This window comes from Dermacentor albipictus, chromosome 2, assembly GCF_038994185.2.
Source record: "Dermacentor albipictus isolate Rhodes 1998 colony chromosome 2, USDA_Dalb.pri_finalv2, whole genome shotgun sequence".
In the NCBI taxonomy this organism is placed as follows: Eukaryota; Metazoa; Arthropoda; class Arachnida; order Ixodida; family Ixodidae; genus Dermacentor; species Dermacentor albipictus.
This window is the reverse complement of record NC_091822.1, coordinates 118,324,199-118,348,005: the sequence shown is the minus strand read 5'-3', so window position 1 is coordinate 118,348,005 and position 23,807 is coordinate 118,324,199. Positions and strand designations below refer to the sequence as shown.

At 42.2% G+C, this 23,807-nt stretch overlaps 1 protein-coding gene and 1 long non-coding RNA gene across 4 annotated transcripts in view; both read right to left on the bottom strand.

The window, feature by feature from the left end:
• LOC135908176 (SEC14-like protein 2) overlaps window positions 1-23,807 on the bottom strand; it is a 90,263-nt gene that overhangs the window by 17,940 nt on the left and 48,516 nt on the right. Inside the window, exon 7 of the mRNA XM_070533905.1 lies at window positions 6,207-6,285. Coding sequence (XP_070390006.1) covers window positions 6,207-6,285 — 79 coding nt within the window. The remainder of the gene's footprint in view (window positions 1-6,206; window positions 6,286-23,807) is intronic.
• Window positions 8,557-20,079, bottom strand: LOC135918888 (uncharacterized). Of its 3 annotated transcripts, none has more exons than XR_011512118.1 (5): window positions 18,218-20,079; window positions 17,407-17,497; window positions 14,472-14,657; window positions 12,549-12,657; window positions 8,557-8,695 (listed from the first exon to the last, which is right to left on the bottom strand). It is a non-coding gene; the product is annotated as an uncharacterized lncRNA (long non-coding RNA). The 3 variants fall into 3 exon arrangements; XR_010569818.2 differs by having other exon boundaries at window positions 8,558-8,692; window positions 12,496-12,657; XR_010569817.2 differs by having other exon boundaries at window positions 8,561-8,695; window positions 12,496-12,657.

Genomic DNA, 23,807 nt, shown 5'->3' with positions numbered 1-23,807 from the left:
CAAAACTACAGAAAGATTAAACGATAACCACCACTACAGCCCACTGCTAGATATTACTAAGAAACACCAACAACACGCACGAGAAGAGGCACAAGGCCAGAAAACTGCGGCAGAACAACGCAACACCTGACGGCAGCCGGCAGGCGAGCATGGAAAAAGGCGGAGACGACCGCTCCGTTCTCCCATCATGCTTTGCGCGGATCCGCTAGGGGATGGCGCGGCGCTGCAATTTGTGGAAAGGTCTAAGGTATTTTATTTTTGTACTTAGTAGATAGGCGTACAGGCGAATGATGGATAAAAGTGTTTTTGGCAATAGATTACAATAACAGTTATTCTAATGTAGTAAACATGCGACTATTAATATTATGTCTGTCATATATTTATACAGCCTTAAGTTATTATTAAAAGAATTCTCCATTTTGCATTAGCCCTCCCGGTATATCGCAAACAGGGATTGACAGTACGTACAAATAAACGTAAATTCCGCTGCAGTTTTTACGGTCGCGGTAGCAAAAGTTGATTTTAATGTTCTGTCACTCGAAGTACATTTAAATATGCTGTCACTCAATGTTCTGTCGTTCGAAGAACACGTAAAGGTTGGCTGGTTATATTTGAAAACGGCTCTTATTTTCACAAAGCCCTAGAACACCTGAGACCACATTACTCTCACAAGCACAGCATCTTCTACGATGAGAACGAGAAAAAGAAAAAAAGGAAAACATCCCCCTCAGGCAGTATAAAACTAAGGCACCCTTGCTCAGATCAATGCGAGTTGTATATAGAGCAATACGTTAACTTGTCCGTGCAGGCCGTCAGACCAATCGTTGCCTTTATGCAAGACGCAAGTCATTATACGAGTGGCACACCCCATCAATAGGTCACTAGCGGAAACTCGAAAACATGAAACACCAACTTCTTCAACTTCACCAATACCAACTTCAAGCAATAGCGGAAAGCGAATAAAACCATAGAAGTTCTTCGATGGTTATTCCGAAATTAGAACATCAGCTGAGCCTTTGCAAGGCGCAAGTAAGGCCTTTGCCTTTTCCTTTCTTCGTCAATGTTGGAGTGCATTTTATCTCTAGCTGACCACACTGTCACCTCTTTGTTACGTGCAAGCAAGGGCGCAAAGTCATGGATACATTTTACGTTGCTGAAACTTCAAAATATCAGAAAAAGTTATCCTTGATATCACAGTGATATCATTCTTTTCCAGTGCACTCTTGGAATCCCACCATAATTGCCCTGTCGTTAAGGACAAATAGACAATCGTGAAATGCATCCCCAACTTTGTGCAGACAGGCTTATAAACGTGTAATGTAATGGTCCTCACAGGGCCCTTGAATACTACTACTACTACTACTACTACTACTACTACTACTACTACTACTACTACTACTACTAATAATAATAATAATAATAATAATAATAATAAAAAAATAATCATTGATAACAGTGAATAAAACGTACGGTGGTGTGAAATGGCTTGGGTTCTGCCAGACTGGTGTAAACGCATGTTCTTTTGTTTGCTTGTTTGTTATTTGCTTCTGGTTTGCGCAAAGGTATGTCTTTACCGCATTGTCACGTTGCGGTGGCGGTTAAGAAGCAAGCACTATAGAGCATATTGACGAGTAACTCTTTATTGGTCGAGCTTGTGCCCAGAGAGAGAGGAGCAACACTAAATCACAAAGATTGCGGCGAGCACAATCGCTAGTCCTATATTTACACTTGCTTTATGGTTCGCTCACGCACTCTTATCAGAGGAAACCCTTTCGCTATATAGCATGGGCGACAACTTGGAAGAAACTTCGCATACAGTAGGCGCGCCTTGCACCGTATGACAACAATAATCCAGCGAAAATTATTATTATTATTATTTGTTTTGAACACATATACACACATACACAGGTATTAGGAAAGGGAAAGCGAGGGGCAGGCTGGCAACTGCCACCGGAAGGGGCACAACGCCTGCCTACTCTTCTGAAGGGAGGTGACAGCAACACAGAAATAGAAGATAGGAAGGAGGGGAGGAAAAAGGAAAAAGGAAAGGAGAGCAACAGGACACTGCAACAGGACAAATCTAAAGACTAAAGTTGAACTCTGCAGCCGGAATTAAAGTGACGCCGCGTCGAACAGCCTCCACAATTATCAACCACATCCATGGCTAGTTCGCTATGCGGCTAATTGTGTTCTCCACGATGAGACGCCAAATAAAGCTGCACGTAATCACCGTTTCACCGTTAGTCGGTTCACGATATACACAATAAGGAGTTTGAACCCGATGAACGACAAAAAGAAGAAACAATGAGCGCGTGAGATGTCAAAGAAAATTAGTCACCCCAAGGTGAAGCTAACCGCCGATCTGACAGCCACCTTAACCTTCGCCTTTACTGGGAGGACCCAGGTTGCAGATTAGACGCGGTTTCTTTTTTCTCTTTCTGATAATGTGCCATTGGCATTAGTATAGCTTATTGGTCCTTCATTAGCTTACGTCTGTTGTACTATAGTGCAGAGAGACGTTTCATTTAATTTATTCGTTTTTGCCGCAAACTACTTTTTTCTATTCCATCATAGCAATCGCCTACATCGATGAGCAGCTGACCACTGAAGTGCCCGGAGCGGGAACATGCGATCTGCACGCATTGCCAACCTTTGGAACAAAGCCAGACTGACACAAGAGACGTCGATAGTGGGTGCTCAAGGACGACGGCTATGTCAGGAGGCGTGCAGGAGCAGTTGAGCATAAAGTTATTAATGACCGGCACTCCGACGGTCATTACATCGAGTACGTACTTCTGCTTCACGTGAAGACGACTAGTGCAAGAATCACCAGTTACCTGCTCTCATTTGTAGACATTTTGAGAAACGAGCTCCGAGCCGCACCTTGACTCCCCCATCTGCTCTTAGATGCCAGTATTTGTCAGAGGAGCATTTGCTATACGAAAGGCAGAGAGGTCGGCTTCAGCTAGTGTGTTCTACTCCGCTATGTTGCACGGCGAAATGAAGAAAGGGGACAAAAAACAAAATGACGAATGATGATTCATCATCAGCAGCAGCAGCCTATTTTATGTCCACTGCAGGACAAAGGCCTCTCCCTGCGATCTCCAATTACTTCTGCCCTGCGCCAACCGATTCCAGCTAGCGCCTGCGAATTTCTTAATTTCATGACACCACCGAGTCTTCTGCCGTCCTCGACTGAGCTTCTCTCCTCTTGGTACCCATTCTGTAACCCTAATGGTCCACCGGTTATCTAACTTAAGCATTACATGGCCTGCTCAGCTCCATTTTTAAAATCGTAATGTCAATTTGAATATCGACTATCCCTGCTTGCTCTCTGATCCACACCGCTCTCTTCCTGTCACTTAACGTTATGCCTAACATTCTTTGTTCTATCGCTCTTAGCGCGGCCCTCGACTTGCTTTCGAGTTTTTTTGTCAGTCTCCAAGTTCCTGCCCCATATGTGAGCACCGGTAGAATGCATTGATTGTACACCTTTCTTTTTAATGATAATGGTAAGCTTCCAGTCAAGATCTGACAATGACTGCCGAATGCGCCCAATTCCTTTTTATTCTTCTGTAAATTTCCTCCTCATGATCAGGGTCCCCTGTGAGCAATTGTCCTAGGCAAACGTACTCCTTCGCATAATCCAGAGGCTGACTGGCGATATTGTTCCCTTGCCAGGCTATTGATCATAATCTGTTTTCAGCATATTAATCTTCAACCCCACTTTTACACACTCTCTCTTAAAGTCCTCAATCATTTGTTGAAACTCGTCCCCAGTGATGCTGAACAGGACAATGTCATCTAAGGTGGCCGATGTATTCGCCGTTGATCCTTACGCCTAAGCCTTCCCAGTTTCATAGCTTCAGTACTTCTTCCAAGCATGCAGTGAATAGCATTGGAGAGATGGCGTGTCCTGTCTGACCCCGTTCCTTATAGATATCTTCCTACTTTTCTTGTGGAGAATTACACTAGCTGTGGAATCTTTGTAGATACTGTCCAAGGTATTTACGTAAGCGTCCTGTACTTCTTGCTTACGTAATGCCTCTATGATTGCTGGTATTTCGACTGAATCAAATGCCTTTTCGTAATCCATGAAAGCCGTATAGAGAGGCTGATTGTACTCTGCGGATTTCTCAATCACGTGATTGACGACATGGATGCGATTCATTGTAAAGTGTCCTTTCTGGAAAGCTGCCTGTTCCCTTGGTTGACTAAAGTCCAGTGTTGCTCTTATTGTATTGGAGATCATCTTGGCAAATATTTTATATAATATTGGAAGTAAGCTAATGGGCCTATAATTTTTCAATTCTTTAATGTCTCCCTTTTTGAGCATTCGTATAACGTTGGCATTCTTGTAGCTCTTTGGCACCCTTGAAGTCGATGGACAGTTCGTATCAGGTCGCTAGTTTTTCAAGCATTATGTCTCCACCACCTTTGAATAAATCGACTGGCAGTCCATATTCTCCTGATGCTTTTCCCCGTTTCATGTCTTGCAAGGCCGTTCTAAGTTTATCGCTAGATAAAAAAGGAGCCTCTGTAGCCTGTTTTTTTCCAATTTTTAATGGAGTTATCGTGGCTTCTTTAGGTACTGTACAGGTCAATATAGAATTCTTCCGTTACTTTTACTATAGCTTAGATTTTGCTGGTGAAATTACCCTGTCTATCTTTTAGTGCATACATCTTGGTTTGTCGGATGCCTAGTTTCCTTCTCACTGTTTTCAGGATGCATTCATTTTTTACTACTTCCTTAGTCTTTTTCACGTTATAATTTCGAATGCCATTTATTTTCTCCTTGTTGATTAGTTTTGACAAATCGGGAATTCTATCTGATCTCTTGAGTTGGACACTTTCATTCTTTGTCATTTCTTCATTAGGTTCTTTGTTACTTGGGAGAGCTTACCTACTGATTACCTTGGTGCCTTACCTTCTACTTCAATTACGACATAAGAAAAAAGAAATACCGCATATGCAATAACTGCGCAACAATGCGGTTTGCCTTAAGTTTCATGTCCGATACGGCGTTTCGAGACAGGTCCGTAACAATGTTCGTAGCTGGTTTTGCAGCCGGGCGGTCGCTACGATGGGGACAAAATGGTACCCTTTGATAATGCTTGCATTCCAACGCCTGCCAGCGTAGAGGCGAGTGTTTACGATTGAGGCACATACTCATGACATTACAACAACAACAACAACAACAACAACAACAACAACAACAACAACAACAACAACAACAACAACAACAACAACAACAAAAGAATGTGTTGCATAGTCGCAGGCTTTAGGAGGCATTCACGCAGTTCTGGTTGTCCGCACGACAGACGCTATGTGCATAGCTCGGAGTGAAAGTGAGTTACAGTTGAATTCGATGAGCTGTGCTGCTTGGCTTAGTTTGTCTATAGCTGGGAGACAAAAAGTCCTGTCGGTGCCTACTTCTAGCAAGAGTCCTTGTCGACGGTCTGGTCAAGCCCACTGAGCAACTGCGGAATCTCGTGCGATCGAAGTCAGCAAAGAATTCGTATTGACTCACGAACATGGGATGTTTATTTTTGGGTCTTCAGAATAATTAAATAGGCATATAAGACGCTACTGTATATAATAACGCACTGCATCCTTCACTCACAGCTGGCATGTCACGATTCAGGAGCAGCATAAATCAATTAGACGCCCAATATTTTGATCGGTCGATTGGGTGATTGATTGATTGGTTCATTTATTGGGTTTAAATTTCCGAAGTAACACACAAACTACGAGACGCTGTGGTGGAGGTATCTGGATTTATTTTAACCATCTGTAATTCTTCAGGGCGCACACAAGGCCTGGCAAACGAGCGTTTATGCATTCCACCTAATCGGAAGGCAACCACACCAGTCAGAAAACAAACCCGCGCCCTCGTGTTAACTGAGCCATTGCGACTAGTGCCAGTACTTAGATGACGAGAACTTAATTACCCAGACTAGCAGCTGATTCTAGCTAGTGATCAATAAACTGTACTATACGAGGAATGACCTCGCAGACCAATCTTAAAGTATAAAGCCCGAAGTGAGCGCCTATCTTCAGTCTTACGCCGTCCAATGTGCAACAGTACTTTTATGGTAATTTGAACGATTGTTCTTTGAGCTGGCAATGCAGCACCTGTGAGTGAAGATGGCAGTGCTCACGTGACTACCGAGAATTGCCCAACCTGCAGCGTGAATGTTGCTCACCTGCTTTCGAAGCCAGTGTGGAGAGGGCGAATCCGTCAAAGTCGAAAATGTACGTGATGGTCTCGATGACTTTGCCCAGCTGCAAGTGTCCACACAGGACAGGCCGAGAATAAGGTTAGCATCACAGATAAGCAATCGCAGTGTGCTGAGCAGCTGTTAAACTTATCCAGTGTCACTAAACGGTGAAAAAAAATAGTCTATACTTTATAGATGCCACATATGCTTTGCGGGTTAGTAATAATATTTGCGACCAAAAATCAGTTCGCAATGCCTAATGCACAAAAAAAGCTTATGTAAAAAAAAAACAATCCCAAACATTTGAGGCTTTATGCAAGGTGCAGCTGATTGAATGAATAAGCTAAGCTTTCTTATTTTTATTAGCTGTCAGTTGAAGTGAACAATTTCAATAACAATAGAAAATCAAATCCTGTTAATGATTGGATCTTCAAAAGGGCTCTTAAGAAATGCAGTGCCTAATGTAAAATTATCATGATTTAACATAGATTCTCATATCAGGCACGTACCCAGGATTTTTTTTCGGGGGGGGGGGGGGGGGGCCCACCACCTTCACCACCACCACCACCACCACCACCACCATCACCATCATCATCATCATCATCATCATCATGTTTTATGTCCACTGCAGGACGAAGGCCTCTCCCTGCGATCTCCATTTACCCGTGTCCTGCGCCAACCGATTCCAACTAGCGCCCGCGAATTTCCTAATTTCATCGCTCCACATAGTATCTTGTCGTCCTCGATTGCGTTTTCCTTCTTTTGATACGCATTCTGTAACCCTAATGGTGCAACGGTTATCTAACCAGCGCATTACATGACCTGCCCAGCCACATTTTGTCCTCTTGATGTCAATTAGAATATCGTCTATACCCGTTCGCTCTCTGATCCAAACCGCTCTCTTTCTCTCTCTTAACGTTATGCCTAGCAATCTTCGTTCGATCGCTCTTTGCGCGGTCCTTAACTCGTTCTCAAGTCTCTGCCCCATATGTCAGGACTGGCAAAATGCACTGATTGCACACCTTACTTTTCAATAATAATAGTAAGCTTCCAGTCAGGAGCTGGCAATGTCTGCCGTATGCGATGCAACCTATTTTTATTCTTCTGTGAATTTCCTTCTCATGATCAGGGTTCCTTGTGATTAATTGACCCAGGTAAACGTACTCCTTCACAGTCTCTAGTGGCCGACTGGCGATCCTGATCTCTTGTTCCTTTGCCCGGCTATTTATCATTATCGTCATCTCCTGCATATTTATATTCAACCCCACTCTTACACTCTCTCTGTTGAGGTCTCCAATCATTTGTTGTAACTCGTCTGCATTGTTGTTGAATAGAACAATGTCATCGGCAAACCGAAGGTTGCTGAGATATTTGCTGTCGATCTTTACTCCTAAGCCTTCCCAGTTTAACAGCTTGACTACTTCTAAGCACGCAGTGAATAGCTTTGGAGAAATTGTGTCTCCCTGTCTGACCCATTTCCCTATAAGTATCTCCCTGCTTTTCTTGTGTAGAATTAAGGTAGCTGTAGAACCTCTGTATATATTCTTACACGAAGGACGAGCCAGTAAGACGAGAAACTATTTACAGATTATATTTACAACAACGGTTGCAGCGCTGACCGGTTAGATTCCCAGCGCGAGCCCAGTTCGTTCTTCCTCCTCGTTTCTGGAGTGATGGCGCCCACGCACCTCGTTCAAACAAACAAATACCACACGGATGTAACAATATTTTTCAAGCTTTTTACGTACACTGTAAAAAAAATTTGCCTTACTTTACAGAAAATTTGCTGGTAATTTGTGACCGAACACTCTTCCGTAAATTAAGAACGGTCATTTCCGTAGAACGGACAACTGTAAAAAAAGAGACCGTAATACAAGATACGAGTGCTTCTGTATCTAGAAAACGGAAGATTCTGTATTATGAATCTGTACTATAACCGTTAAAGTACAGGTGCTTCCCGTATTTCATCTTGCAGAGCATATCCATTCGAAGAATGTGCCATCGGGCACAAAATTGCCCAGGACGTGCGAGAGTCGACCGAATTTCATTGGTGTGCTATTTGCTGGGATCAGCCGTGCCACCATCTGCGTTCAGCATGTGCATACGTGACCCACTGTTTTCAGCGGTCTTGAGCAGAAATGCAATTTGGTCAACGCTCGCACTTCCAGGGTACTTTTGTCCACGATAGTACATCTCCTTTAATGCAAATGTCATGAAGGCAGCTCATAGTAAAAGCAGCAGGTCACCATTGAGAAAATTGTCTTGCCAACACACTGACATGGCTGCAGAGATGAAACACTTTGCACTTTGTGATATGAATGCACTGCATAGCATATATACAAAAAGGTGCAACATTTCAGTCCTCAAGTTCTTAGATCACAGAAGCAACTTTATTTTCTTCAATCACTCGTCTTGCACTTCTTCCTGGTGAAAGTTGTTCTTGACTCCAAACACTTGCAAGGATAAACTTGCTGCTGTTAGGAGAAACAAATAGTCTTCGTGAATATCCATCCTAAAGAAAGCGGCAAAAAAGTTTAATCACAGAACACGAGAAAGCAGTAACTTCTGTGTTAGAAAAACATGTAAGTAGATCAACATTGCTGGCACAAGGGATGTTGCTGTAGCCAACATTTCTACATAGGTGCTTGTCATTAGGGTAGCAAATGTTTTCCTTGGCTGTGTTGTGGGATTGTGCATATCTCACTGGCCCCTAGCCTCATTGGGGGAGAAGTAACTGGTGCATTAATAGGTCAAGAGAAGCCAAAGTGTTAAAATAAAGGAAGGAAGGGTGTGCTTAGCAGTGGTGATCGTGATGGAGCGGGTATGAGCAATGCTGTCAGTACTTGCCAAGAGTAGGGGTGACCAAAACAGAAAACGATGTACACATGTATGCAGTCATTAATCCAGTAGAACCAATCTTCCCAGAAGACAAAATAGGTATCAAGATAAACAGTTTGCACTTTTGAAAAAGGAAAACGAAGAATTAAGGAAAATAAATTTTGTATCAAGATGCATCTGGTTAAGATCACTGCAAATGGTAAATGAAGGCACATTATGAATATATATTTTGTTGCAAGCCGATGAAGAAAGTATATATTAACCAAATATTAAAAAATAGGGACATTAAAATTAAACTGGATATGACCATAAAACAGTAAAGAACAGCCTGTGGAAAAAAATGGGATGGATAATATAACCAGGTGCAAGATTGCAAAACGTCGAGTGCTGTTTATATTCATGCTGCTGTTGACGGCTTCAAGTTTCTGTCTTCCTGTGGAACCTTTGTCTTACTTGAACAAGGAAATGGGTCATTTTTTAAACAAGCCAGTTCAAATGCAGTTCAAAGCTTCAGCGGTGTTATAATGAAAGAAAATATTATGGTCAGTTCTCCTGCTCATCTTGAAACTTATTGTGCGCAACAAACAGGGACGAAGAATAGAAGAAACACAATGTTAAGCGCTCGTCCTTGTGTTTCTTCTATTCTTCGTCCCTGTTTGTTGCGCACAATAAGTTTCAAGATGAATTTGTTCCAACTAGGCCGACTCGCAGTCTTGCTTGAGTTCTCCTGGGTGTGCTTTCATTCACCAGTTATTTCCACCGGTGTAAGTTCAAAATTTAATGGTCTAAATGGACCTTAGCTCCTGGCAAACCATTAGCTGGTCTTTTTTTCAACACAGATGCCTGCACATTATATGTGTTGGCAGGAGTGCTAGCGAACTACATTATACTTGTTGCCACAACCAAAGTGAAACTAGGTAACAGTGATTGAAAAAAAAAACCAGCATTCCACAATACTGATTCAAGTCGTCTGGAAAAGTTGCTTAAGTTAACGTACACCCCCTACTCCACCAGACAATTATTCACCACACTGACTCTCATGGTGTCAACCATGCTATTACAACACTAGGCATCAAGTGAGGAGAATTAGGGGATAAGAGGGCACAATGCTTTTTGTTAGAACATCAAATGTGCTTTACATAAATGCTACATTCCAACTAACAAAGGAGCAACCGGTTTGTGAGATAGTGACCAATGCATACAAAAGCTAATGACATTCTGTGCAGCAGAATGTTGACGATGAGGTGTTATGCGCACAAGTGTACTCTTTCACACAAAATGACATCCTGCACTCAAACCTTGTGCCAATATTAGAGTTTGAAAAACACCGTAGTGGAAAGCAAAGAGTGCTAAATTTGTTGAAAATTACTAAAAATTATTCGATTATTCATTATCGTTACTGTTCGTTAAAGATTCACAGATTGTTCCCTATGGGTGCTGTAAACAGGCACCCTGCTTTTACAGTGGTAGCAACAATGATCTGTGGCACAGACAAGAATAAATGCTCATTAAGTTTATGCAAGAGTATATCCTACAAATTACACCCCATTTCACATTCCAATATGGTAGAAGAGGAAGACGAAAAAAACTACTTTCTGGTGGAGGATGCATACCCCAGAATAGAAGAAACAAGCGTACTCTAACCATTGCTGCTGCCTATGCCTGTGCACTAGCAGTTACATATAATATGGCAGTTACAATTGTTTTTCCACAAGCACTGCAAGCTGCGGCCAGTTTACCAGTACACAGCTGTAATAAATTTAGGGCAAGCTAAAGCTCTCTAATGGATTTATCTCATATGACACAATTGGAATGCAATATTCTGCAAATAAGTGAAGCGCGATGTGCCATCCCATACAATGAAACACCTTTGAAGAATCTGAATCACCACCTGCACTCTTAGGCAAAGTTACACCCTTTGGAGTGCCGCTTCTGCCACACAACAATAATCGTTATTTGCCTCGATGCGTTTCCTTTCTTGAAGACGCCACGCCCGCTACTTTGTTGTCGGGAATGCTATCATGCTGATAACGCGCATGCCGTTCGTTACTGGAAAGCACAGGGCTCGCAGCGTTAAAGAAAGAAAATGCATAAAGGCAGATGACAATTATCGTTGTGTGGAAGAAGGGGCACTTCAAAGGGTGTAACTCTGCCTAAGAGTGTGAGCCGTGACGAGGGAAAAGAGTGTGTTCTGTGTAAAGTAGTGCACCTGTATAACCTAAAGCTTTGGAGAATGCATTTAGTATGAGCTGGGAAGGTTCCTAATTTTATATGCACACAGTGAAAACCTCCATGCAGTTTTGCAAAATGCGAACCCCCAACCTTTTTGTTGTTCAAACGTAATGACACGTAGGGCCATAACATGTACATTATGGGTTTCGTTCCCAAACAATCAAAGTGAATAGCACCACCCTAAGTGTTATGTGCCTTCTTGTTAGTGTCGAATGCTGCGATCGGCAGAGAAACGGATTTCTGGAGCAATATAAAGTATTAGGTACTGTGATATCAGTTCTTTCACTGCTGTTTTAGCATTATCGGGTCCTAAAGTAAAGAAACGAGAAATAAATACATGCATATTTTATGCTACAACCCTCATAAGTATTTAGTAGTCTGGATTATAAAGGATTCCAGATTTACAATGCAGGACAGATTTTATTCCACTGAAAGAATGGCATCATGCCAATGATTCTGCATTTGGTGCTATATTTATTTGCATTTAGTTCAGTTGGAATGTGTGTGTGTATCGCCAGCGATATCGCTTGACATTTTTTATATTGGCTGTTTTCTAAATTTAGGCAAATTCGTATTCGCAAATAACCTTGTATGACACCAAGAACTTGCTTAGCAGGAGTATTTCTAACATTTGCAAGATATGAGGCCCTTGAAAGCGGCCTGGGGTACACGCCGCCCCCTAATCTCATCAGCAAGTTTCTGGAACTCATCTACGAGGTTTCTTATGATCAATGTAAAGTTGCTTGAATGGGGGAAATAGGGAATTTATAACAGGTGAATTATGCAGCATAAGAATGATGTCAGCAAGAAGCAAGCATCAAGAACTATAAAATGAAGACTATAAAATGCAAGAATTATTTGGGATGATTTAAAATTCTGGCATTGGAACGAAATGTCTTTCAATCTGTATATAAACTCTGATTATTCACTCTACTACCACTGCCTTCATTAGAAACATTCATAATCATTATCCTATCTATGCCACATCATCCTAGCTAATATTCAAGCCTTCATAAGCTGCTTTTTTTACTGCTAATTCTCTGTGGGAAAGAGGTGTCCGTATGAAGACCATATCATATACTTATTACCCGTTTTTTTGATAAATGATAAGGGAAAAACTTCACACCAAAAATGCATTGAGCTTGAGCAAGTTCTGCGTTTGATGCTGTTGATTCTTTTTTTCCCTTTGCCATCATTGACCCACCTGGTTAGCTAAGTAGACAGAAAAGCTGCAGGAGAAAGGTGGGGATGCCAAACCAGACTTGTGCCCCAGGGGACCTTTTCACGGTCACTGGAGGAACTGCCTGTGGCCTCGGCATCTTCCTTGAGGGCCACGGCCATGTCTAAGAAACCTTGTCTCCACAGGCTGCACAAAGAAAGATAATTTGCTGAGCTAAGTCTTTTTCTTAAAAGAACCCATTTAAGTTGTATTCGTGGCTTTGCACCACAAAACTGACACATGACTGGCCACTCAAGACACTTTATGTGTATTCGCAGGCTTATTCCTTGGAAAAACACTTTTATGTAGCACACAATGAGTAACAGTAACAAAAAAGTGTATCAGGAGGCTTTCATATTGCTCTACAACTTTTCATTGACACATTTCATTTAATTATTTGAGATATTTAATAAATAATTAAGAATTATGTAATTAGGCAGAATGCACAATATAATCAGAGTATCTCCAGGCGATGGCAAACATTACCTTCATTTTGTCTAGTTACATCGCATTTACATATTTCTGAATCTTGGTGCACGATAGTTAAGACACCCTGTAGATCAAAAAACAATATTAAAATTTTCATAATCATCTCTTGCGTGTTATTGGTGGCTATGGCTGCTTCAAGTTATTCTTTCAGTGTGGTACAAGCAGTTTTGAAGTGAAATTGTTTTGCATCGAGGGCATGTAATCTAGGCAATCAAGCAAAAGGTCAAGTTGTGTTCACTATTCAGATGTTTAACTAAGAAGCTGCAGGAAAAGGAAACAAGACACAACACCTAATAAACAATGCAAAATTCGAAAATTTAAACTGAACAAGAAACCAGTTTTTGAAAACACAGAAAAAAAGCCAGCAGCTTACATTGAATACACCCTTGCTATGTACTCCAAGTGAAGTTGTTACCGCAATGCTTGGGCACCATATGAACGTAACAATCAACAACTTCGAGCAGAATATTAACACCACTAAATGAACTGGCCTTTGAAGATTCTTGATCTGAAATCCTCAACGACTTGTTCTGGCGTTTAATCTGTCAAGCTCAATCTGTATTCTCAAAAGCTGGCTCTCGGCCATAATTTCTCTAAACGCAACATCAGCTTAAATCTCAAGATAGGGTTGACCTGTAAATAAACTGGATAATGCGTGGCAAACATCATGAACTCTCTTACATGTTAACCAGAGGGTTCACTCATGCAGCCATGAAATTGTGATGCAGACACGATATATTGAAGCTGGTTTTGTGAAGTGTTTCATGCTTCCAAGGCTTCTTCAGTTGTGAAAGCTGTCTCCGTTAGCTAAATAAGCGATGAGAATAAAAAAAGAACTTCAACATGCTCACAATATGTTGGCCATTTGCAAGTAAACAGCAGCCTTTTTGGGTACCCAGGTTGCCTGGTGCAAATCTACTATGCCACAGTACTTGCGTTACCCAGTACCAGCCACTTTAAAATGCAATGTGTTCAGAACCCTTTCCTTCTGTTTGTCTGCTTTGGAAACAGTTTAACATGTGTTCAGTAGGCGTCGAGAAAGGGGACAGAAAACACTGTGCACCACTGATTTCTAACATGTTTCGCTGGGTGCAGCACACCGCACCGGATGCAGGTGAAGCCAGTGGAAATGCGATGTCATGCAGTCGCTTGTCCTGGAAGCAGGGCATATGGTGGACTAACTAGTGCGTGCGATCAGATAATATTGCTGCCGAAAAACTTTTCTTTGTGGTTTTTCACATTTTAGGAGGTCTCTACATGTCTGGTAAGCACTTTTATGACAATCTGAACCCGTATACGATAGTGTTCTTTTACATCAAGTTTTTTCTGATTTACCAGTGTTTCCATTGCACGCCACTTATGTTAGCGACACTGTAGACACTACAATAGAAAAATTCTGGACACCTCGAAACACTGCTTGGGTAGTTTATGGCACATCAGGCAGGCATGTTAGGGGAAGAAATGCTACACACCCGTGCAACAAAGTGCTGCCGCAAAGTTGTCAAGCACCAACTTCCGGGACAAGGCCGGCTTCAGTCGAGGGCGCTCGATGTGCTGTTCATCCCCTGTAGTAGAGATCAGTGGCGTGGACCCTTTTATACTGGCTGTCTTTTCTGGTCGGAACCTTGGAAACAGCTTCCACCATACCTTTTTTGAACCTGCAACATGTGCAGAGAAAGTCACATCACTGTGCGTTGATTGTATGGCTTTATTGTGCTACACATTCTATCAAATCATTAAAAAATACAGTTCACACATTTTTACTTCTGTATATAGACAGTCTAGTTGCTATACACGCGAAACATTATCATTCCTCTGACAGAATACAACAATAGAAGCGTACACTGTAAAGCTACACTAAAATTTAAATTGATGTGACACCATATGAGCATACAGTATGCTTACTGTATGCTTTAGCCCTGTGTCAAGTAAAAGTTAATTGTCAATCATTTATGGTGTATTCCTACTTATTCTGGGTCATCAAACTGTACAATCAATGTTCCAAGTTTACACAATGTTGGCTTTTGATTGCTTATGTGATCCGTTTCCTACTTACGCATGCAGTAATCCCACTGTATTAAGGAAAAAGAGAATAGGAAATGCCGTGATAATCTTCTACATTTGATGAGGGCAGGAGCAATGACCAATAGCATGTGGTTGAAGCTACATATATACTCAGTTTTCACACAGCTTAATTATTCAGCAAGTAATAAAGAGCTATCCTGTGTACCTCTGCATGACCAATAAAATCTGACTACTTGACACTGCACTAAGGCTGCCGCTTGGTACTGTTCGGCAGTTCAGCTTTGGTTTTCTGATATACAGATCTGTTTAGGTACCAGTAGTTTACTTGCGATAAAATGGAGCTCGGAGCACTGGTCATTTGCACATAAATAATGCGACAGCAAATACAACACAAGGATAGGAATATGGGTCTCTTGGAAAAAGTACATACACATTATGATTATATAGTGATGTCATGCCACAATGAAACAGAAAGCAACGCATAGAAGTGGACGGCGCTTCTATGCCACCAAGGTTATTGGACAGACAGTACTTCAGAAGTGCCCGCAACACAATGTGTTGGCGGGCTAGTTGGTGTGAATCCATAAATACTTTGTTAAGTGCAAAACAATGGACACAAGAAAGACGACCAGCACAAGGCGCTACACTCAACTGACATCACTTTATTGCGTCGCTCCTTTATAAATAGTAGAATCTAGAAGAACATCCGCAGTTAGCACCATGTGCAGAGACCACCAACAACCAATCACAAGAGCGTACTCATGCGACGGGATCCAAAAAACCATATTGAGCACTGCACAAGGTTAAAGAAGGCACACTAATGCACTGTGACCCCAATGACTGTATGAAGAAAGCTTCCGATAACTCTCAGGCGGTGGTATCACAGCACTTTTTCAAAATCGTAGTATCACGAAACATGGCTTTGCACTTCCATATTTTACAATGTTGAGCCAAATGGGAACCTGTGCCTGTTGGTATGGATCGCTTAGGTTCGCAATGTTTCGTGATGCTACGATTTTGAAAAAAGGGCCGTGATACCACCGCCAGAGAGTTATCAGAAGTTTTCTTCATACAGTCATTGGGGTCACAGTGCATTAGTGTGCTTTCTTTAACCTTGTAAAGTGCTCAATATGTTTCTTTTTTGGATTCTGTCGCATGAGTGTGCTTTTTTGATCAGATGTTGGTGGTTCCTGCACTTGGTGTTCACAGCAAATGTTCTTCTAGATTCTGCTGTCTACAAAGGAGGGACGCAATATAGTGATGTCAGTTGAGAGTAGCGCCTTGTTCTGTCGTCTTTCTTGTGTCCGTTATTTTGTGCTAAAAAGCAATGATGTATTCCTTGTGTGTGTTTGAAGACAGCTCCACACGCAGTAGCGTATCCAGTATTGCTGCCCAGTGGTTTAGCTCGCCGCAGTTTGAAGTGCCACAAAACATAAGGAGAGAAACCTGCATTTATAGTCTTGTTGCAAACAAGAATATAACGTGAAGTGCATTCTGAGGCCAGAAACTATAAAAAAAATTTCACGATGCACCGCTGTGCAAGGTTTTATAGCAAAGTCAAATACATTTAGTGTAAATATGACACTATGATGGTGCACAATGGTGGTAATCTGTAATAATATAAAAGGTGCCTTAATGTTACAACAAAAGCTGACATTACTTAATAATAGCCCTGTAAAATTTAGCATGCAGGGGCACCGCTTGGTTAAACAATAGTGATGTATTGACTATGTACACAAGTATTACCCACGCATTTCTGCCATTGTCTAAATGGCATAAATGAATGGGTAATACTTGTATACATAGATATTACATCTCTATTGTTTAACCAAATGGGTAAACTATGTCTGCCTGACACAAGACTAGAATTAAACCATAAATTATATATAGTCACCCTAACAGTAACACTTCACTTGAACTTCACAGTAAGTAGACGCCTGTTGATGCCAGCCTCCCCCAATGCTAAACTGTGCTGCATGCTCTACAGAGAAATTATAGTGGTATCACTCAACTCTGAAGCCATTCAGGACTGCAGCACTGTAGAAGACATCTACAAATGTCCCATTTCATGTATAACAGCCTGAATTGCTTGCACATCTTACCAAGTGCAAATTAAAATTTCTTTTTGTTTAGCATTTTTGCCTGCTAGACCACAATCCAATGTCATCAATATATTAACATATTACCTCAAAGAACCTAATTTGGCTTGTAGATTAACACCTTTGCATACTGCCACAGCTGCACTCTGTCATATGCGTTGCAATCATAAAGGAGTGCTGGTACACCAGCACTCCAATGTCACTAACAGTGATCACCTACACAGCTAAGTAAACGGTCCTGATTCAGGTGGCAAATAGCTATGAGAAAAAAAAATCCACTCACCTTGAGAGCTATAATACTGCAATAACTTGAGAGAGATGGACCCATTGCAGGCAGCAGACCTCTTCTCAGCTCCAGCACAACAGCAACTTGCCTTTCAGTAAAAGAAAAGGATTGATTAGTAATGATAAGTTACCTTGTTTTTGCTTAGTATCAATACAATCTGACTTTCATGCATATCCACTCTCCGCTTTAGTAATACAACTGAATTATTCATCAAATAAAAGAGTCTATGGTGATACCATTCGCTTCTCTTGTATGTCCAAATGTTTTCGCACTGATACCCCGTTTACTGCTTGCTTAGTGGCACGAATGCCTTGACTGCCCAGACATCATTCGAAGGAACACGTCTTGCTGCACCGCAAACGGTGCAGCAAGACGTTTTTTCCCGGTCACAATTAAAACGTGCACCCAAGCAAGAAAGTAACGATCACAGGTAGTGAGCGACTGCTATTGCCTCGAACGTTAATTTCCGTATTTTAACAGAAGTTCTTGTATCGGATACAGTATGCTCTCAAGCCAATACAAGCGTCAATACAAGAGCTCAACTGAACGCAGTTTTATTCTACGCTTTTAACGCGAGTGAACAAAAGGTTAGAAGTACCTCACGGAAATTGCGATCGAGCCAATCGCGCTACGACTGGAATCGATCTGAAAAGATAGGTTTTATCCTTTCCCCATTCATGCGTGATTTTTGCCCTAAGACGTTGCATAGTGGTCTTTTGAAACAATATTTCTGTTCGCGACACCGGCTTACCACACATCATTTTAACACCTACGTTATGCAAAACAAATAAGATTAAAATGGGCTTACCTCATGAGCAAGTTACCAGCGCGCGTAGACTGTTGAACACCCGTTGAGAGCAAGCAGGCTATCCGTGTCCAAGCGCATACGTGCACCCAAACACAGGACAACTTCTTCGATGCCGCAGCGAGCAGAGTTTTGTACACGAAGTGAAAGACATCCAGCGCAAATATCTCCGAGCGATGACGGCAAATAACGAGCGCACAAGCGGACACAACACAGCAACAAATTCGGAACTTTGCCAATTTGAACGTGCCGAGACCCAAGCAGCGTAACCATCCATCGTTTCTGTTCTTCGCTCCCGATGAGTCAATCTCTCTTCCTTGGGGTCTTGCTCCACCCTTGAGTACAAATCAAGAGATATTTACGGCGAATTAACAACATTTACAACACAACTCGAAAAATGCCGGCTGACTACACATGTGCATCTCCGTCTGCCACTCCTAACGGACGCGCAGCGCGCGCTGCCCCCTGGTGTCGCACTCTGAGCGCGGAGAACCGAAGAGAATCGGTTTCGTTTTCGCATTTGTGCTCTAGTTACTGGAACTGCAATATAATTGCTTGACAATTAATTGAATTCTAAAAGAGGAGAATGCTTTCTCTCCCACAAGTTAGTGCGTTTTATACAAAGGGAGAGAGAATTCAAAAGGAAGAAAGGCAGGGAGGTCAACCAAAGCATTCGCTACTGGCGATAGCAAACCCCTGTGCTACAATGAAGTGCAAAGCAGTGCACTGCGATGCGTCCATAAGCTCGAGTACAGTGATAATTTGGGCGGGTTGGTGCATGTAATGAACGGTTAAATAATGAGTTGTGTCATAACATTACCCATGCATAAAGCACGTGGAACTAGTGGTGTTGCATTCTATAGGTCAAAAAGAAATAAAGCTTGAATCGTTACATCTCGACACTGGGCATTCTTTCTTTCCGAAATATTTTTTTCTTCTTTTTGACAGTATACACAGTACTAGCACGGTAATAGGTCCTTCATCTTCAGTCACCTTCCAGTAGTTTACATACATGTCGGTGCATGTTCGCGTTCTTGATTCTACCGTACAAGAACGAGCGCGCTTACCGGTCTTGTTTCAAGATGAAGCACCAAATGTTTGCGATTACATCTTACCGCAAGAATTAACACATGAACAGTGAAGATTATGCGTAATCGATTTGTCTCAATGAATGGGCAGTTATTGTCAGAGACGAGATATTTTGTAAATATCATGGGAATGAGTTCAACCAACTACATTGCAGTTCAGCAGTGCTCTTTGACACTTGGGTTAATTGCTTGCCGCATTCGAAAATTTCCTCCGACCGTTGTACTTGGATCTATAGGCCGCCAGTCCCCTTCGAGACCATTTATTGCCAAATGTAAACGCAGTTACGGTCATTATACCACTCCCTGCGTTTCGGTACTGATTTAGAGTGCGCACAATTTTTGGCGTATAGAGCACCAATGTCATTCCCAGTGTACCAGCACCTGAGTGCCGCAAGCTTGTTTACGTATGCACGTATGTCCCCGGCTCTTCATTCACTTAAACATATATGCTGCGTTATTAACTACAAAGCGCTTAATTTGAGAACATTGCGAGAACACGCATATATTTGCGCATATGATCAGCGTTACTAAGCCCATATGCATATGCTATGCCCGAAAGAAAAATACAGGTGTACAGAAAAGACGACGAGCAACAAACCGAAAAACGAGTTGTGGCCGCGCTATTGATGATCGTGAACGACCACGGATGTTCCATTGATGAAAAGAGTGAGATCGCGCCTTCAATGTTGGACCATCGCTTTGAATCGAGACGTTGAAATAATTAATTTTGGCCGCCCGATCCACAAAGACGCTCGCCTGGTGTTGATGAACACACACACACACACACACACACACACACACACACACACACACACACACACACACACATATATATATATATATATATATATATATATATATGCACATACAGCGCCGATGTCATTGTCAGCGCACCATGCAGCAGCTGAGCGGTGCAAGTTTGTTTTCATTGGAGATTGGAACGTGTATCCACCACACTTCGTCCACTTACACATATATGTTGTATTATAATCTGCACAGCGTTTACACCGAATAATATATATATATATATATGGAGAGAGAGAGAGTGCGCGTCAATGTATATCTATACGATCTGTTATTGAAGCTTTCGGTAGAAGGCTGAGTCTGCACGTGTCTTCATAATGTGTACAGTTCGCCTGTTCAATAAATTGTTCTTGGATGGAACTCTGCGAGTACAAGTGCATGCTCATTTAGACAGCATGCGGGTATAGTTTTCGTCGCGAAAATACGGATGTTCGCATAATAATAATACGGAATTCCGTCTGTTTCGTGCAAAACAGGGCAGTTACCGTAATAATACGTGCAAAATGTCCGTTAAGCTGAAAACGGAGAGCACTTTCCGTATTTTAACGGCAGTTTTTGCAGTTTTTTGTGAGAATGACCGATTTTCCGTTTTTTTACTTGCAGTCCTCCGTATAATGACGGAAATCCCCCGTATAATTACGGAAATTTTTTACAGTGTAAGCGTTCTGTAGTCCTTGATTACGTAGTGCCTCTAGACTGCTGGTATCTCTACTGAATCAAATGCATTTTCGTAATCTATATAAGCCACATAGAGAGGCTTATTGTACTCTGCAGATTTCGCGATAACCTGATTGATGACATGGATGTGATCCATTGTAAGGTATCTCTTCCTGAAGCCAGCCTGTTCCCTTGGTTGACAAAATCCAGTGTTGCCCTTATTATATTGGAGATTATTTTGGTAAATATCTTATATAATACTGGGAGCAAGCTAATGGTCCTATAATTTTTCAATTCTTTAACGTCTCCTTTTTTGTGGATTATTATAATGTCTGCATTCTTCCAGTTTTCTGGGAACCTTGCAGTCGATATACACTTCGTATAAAGAGCCGCCAGTTTTGTAAACATTATGTCTCCTCCATCTTTGATTAAATGGACTGTTATTCCACCTTCTCCTCCCGCTCTTCATCTTTTCATGTCTTGCAGCGCCCTTCCGGCCTCATCGCTAGTTATAGGAGAGTTTGTGTATCCTGTTCATTACTGTTTCTAAGTGAGGTATCGTGACTCCTCTGGGTACTGTATACAGGTCAGCTTAGAATTTTTCCGCTGCTTTTACTGTATCTTCGAGTTTGCTTATGATATTATCCCTCTTATATTTTAGTGCATACATCATGGTTTGTCCTATGCCAGGTTTCTGTTTTACTGATTTCAGGCTGCGTTCATTTTTTCACGGCTTCTTCAGTCTTTCACATGTTATAGTTTCGAATATCAGTTATTTTCGCCATGTGGATCAGTTTTGACAGTTCCGCGAATTGCGTAGCGCTGTGCGGCCGCCAGTCCCATACAACCGCGTAGAGCGCAGGACTCTGCGATTCTAGACGTACTGCGCTCACCGAGAAAGATTAGAAAAACACCCACATAAGCACAGCAGAGAAGTGGCTACGTGAGGCGGTTCGACCGATAACTGTAGAAGCGTCATTCAAAGCAAGTAATTATTCTCCACTTCCGGCGGCGTTTTCTCTACTTCCTTTTTAAATAAAAAGATGTTGATCCATAAATATTCTCATAAACAACGGTTAACATTTTTATTATTCGCTTTTGCTTGCAGTTTGGTTGTTGCGTTGGCTCTCTTCCTTAGTAGATCGCTTAACTTCTCAACTCTTTGCGATTTTTGTTTCCGGTTTCCAATTTTGCACGAAAAGTGCTATATAATTAAGGAAAAACAGACGAGGTAACTGGGGACAGTCATCTTGCTTATGGGTTTAAGGGTTATTGCAGGGTTTCATGATGGACGCTCTTTCACATCATTTTATTTCCCACCTTATCTAACCCATATCACTTGTATATGGTTCCGGGCATCTGCCAGCATCGCGGCGAGCCGTAACTCAAGGAAATAATGAAGCAAAGGGAAAAGTTAAACGCAATTGGTGTTTTCTCCGGCCGCAACTCGTTCCATGAGAGTACAGACCAGCTGAGTAACAGCCGCATCCCTCTCCTGGTTCCAGGATCAGCCTAAACAAAGAAGGTGAAACTAACAAAAGCAACAGCTATGTGCGTGACGGTTCAATAGATGGTGACAACTGAGCGCATCTCGAGTTAATCGCGTGGGTGCGGAATCTATGAGAAAACTGTCCTTCACATTACAAGAAATGCCGATAACTACCGCCATCTAAAAGGAGTGAAAAAGGCAGCATAAGGCTGACCGATGAACAGGTGCCAAGTCTCAACATTAATCTGGCGGCGCTTTAGAAATGTGTGAGGAGTGGTGGCGTGAGTGGGGAGGGGGGGGGGGGGGTATGCCACTTGATTTCGGGGGGGGGCCCGGGCCCCCCCGGGCCCCCCCCCCCCTGGGTACGTGCCTGTCTCATATATTAAGAATGATCCAGCCGACTATATCGTTAATTCCTCAAGCGCTCACAGACCACAGCTCGAGTTTTAATATTTTAAACAATTTAATTGGTTAGCACCCTAAACATGGCGGCAATGACGTATTTTCGGCTCCCGCGATCGCTTATACAGCCAGCAAATGCAATAGCCTTCGAGACTGGGTTCAGTTATTCCGAAGAACCCTTCGCCGGGCGTGCATATAGACTCCACCTATTTCGCACGCATGGGCACAGACCTGAAAGCTGTTGAAATAATTTTCGAACAATAAACACGTATACGATAACAAGGCAAAAAAAGAACTCCTGGTAAGATAGCTCGGCATAAGTGTATATATTGTAGATGTTCATCGTATACCAGGAAGGCGACCGCCGCGATACACAGCTCCATCCGTTATTTACTCGTAGAAATAGCCTCGTGATGGCAAACGTGTCTCGACACAACACAAAAAGAAAATTCCGCAAGTCACTTGCAAGAACAATGCGCAATCTTCTGTGCATTGCAATGGAATGTCTATGAAAGCAACAAAAGGTCGCCAGAAAGACACCAATTTTGTATGACGACATTTGTGAGAATACAGCGAAGACCGTTGTAAGTCCACGCGAATATCAGCCTCCGTAATAAATTGCAGCAGTTTTGCAGTTATACCTAGCGTGACCGCCGCCTAGCGATTTGATCAACGACGGGGATTATTACCCTTTTGAACATTCTCTTTTTGTTTCCAAGGCGGTACTATTGTGTGTCGTGACATCAGCTTTCTCTCGGCAACGTCGAAGCAGAAAACAAAAATTGTGGGGCAGTGAGATTCGAACTGCACAATTTAGAAGCCCTGCATTCACGCCCTGTGCCAGACATATAAACTATTGAGCCCCTGTACAGTCAGCATCAAAATGCAAGTAAACGAGCTGGATATTTATCACTGCCTAGGTACGCTTCCTTGTGTTCAGGTTTCCGGCCCATGCTAGCATAATGAGAAAGAACAGTGCTTTACGGTTTTGCCAGCTACGGTTACAAGGTGCTCGAAAATTAGACGTTCTTTTCAGATTCCGAGGTCTAGAAATTTGACGTCGCCTGAAACGGCACCGTCGGCTGTGTGTCATTAATAGCCCGGCATGCAAGACCTCGGCTAATACCAGGCGCAAATCTTGGTCCCAAGCGCT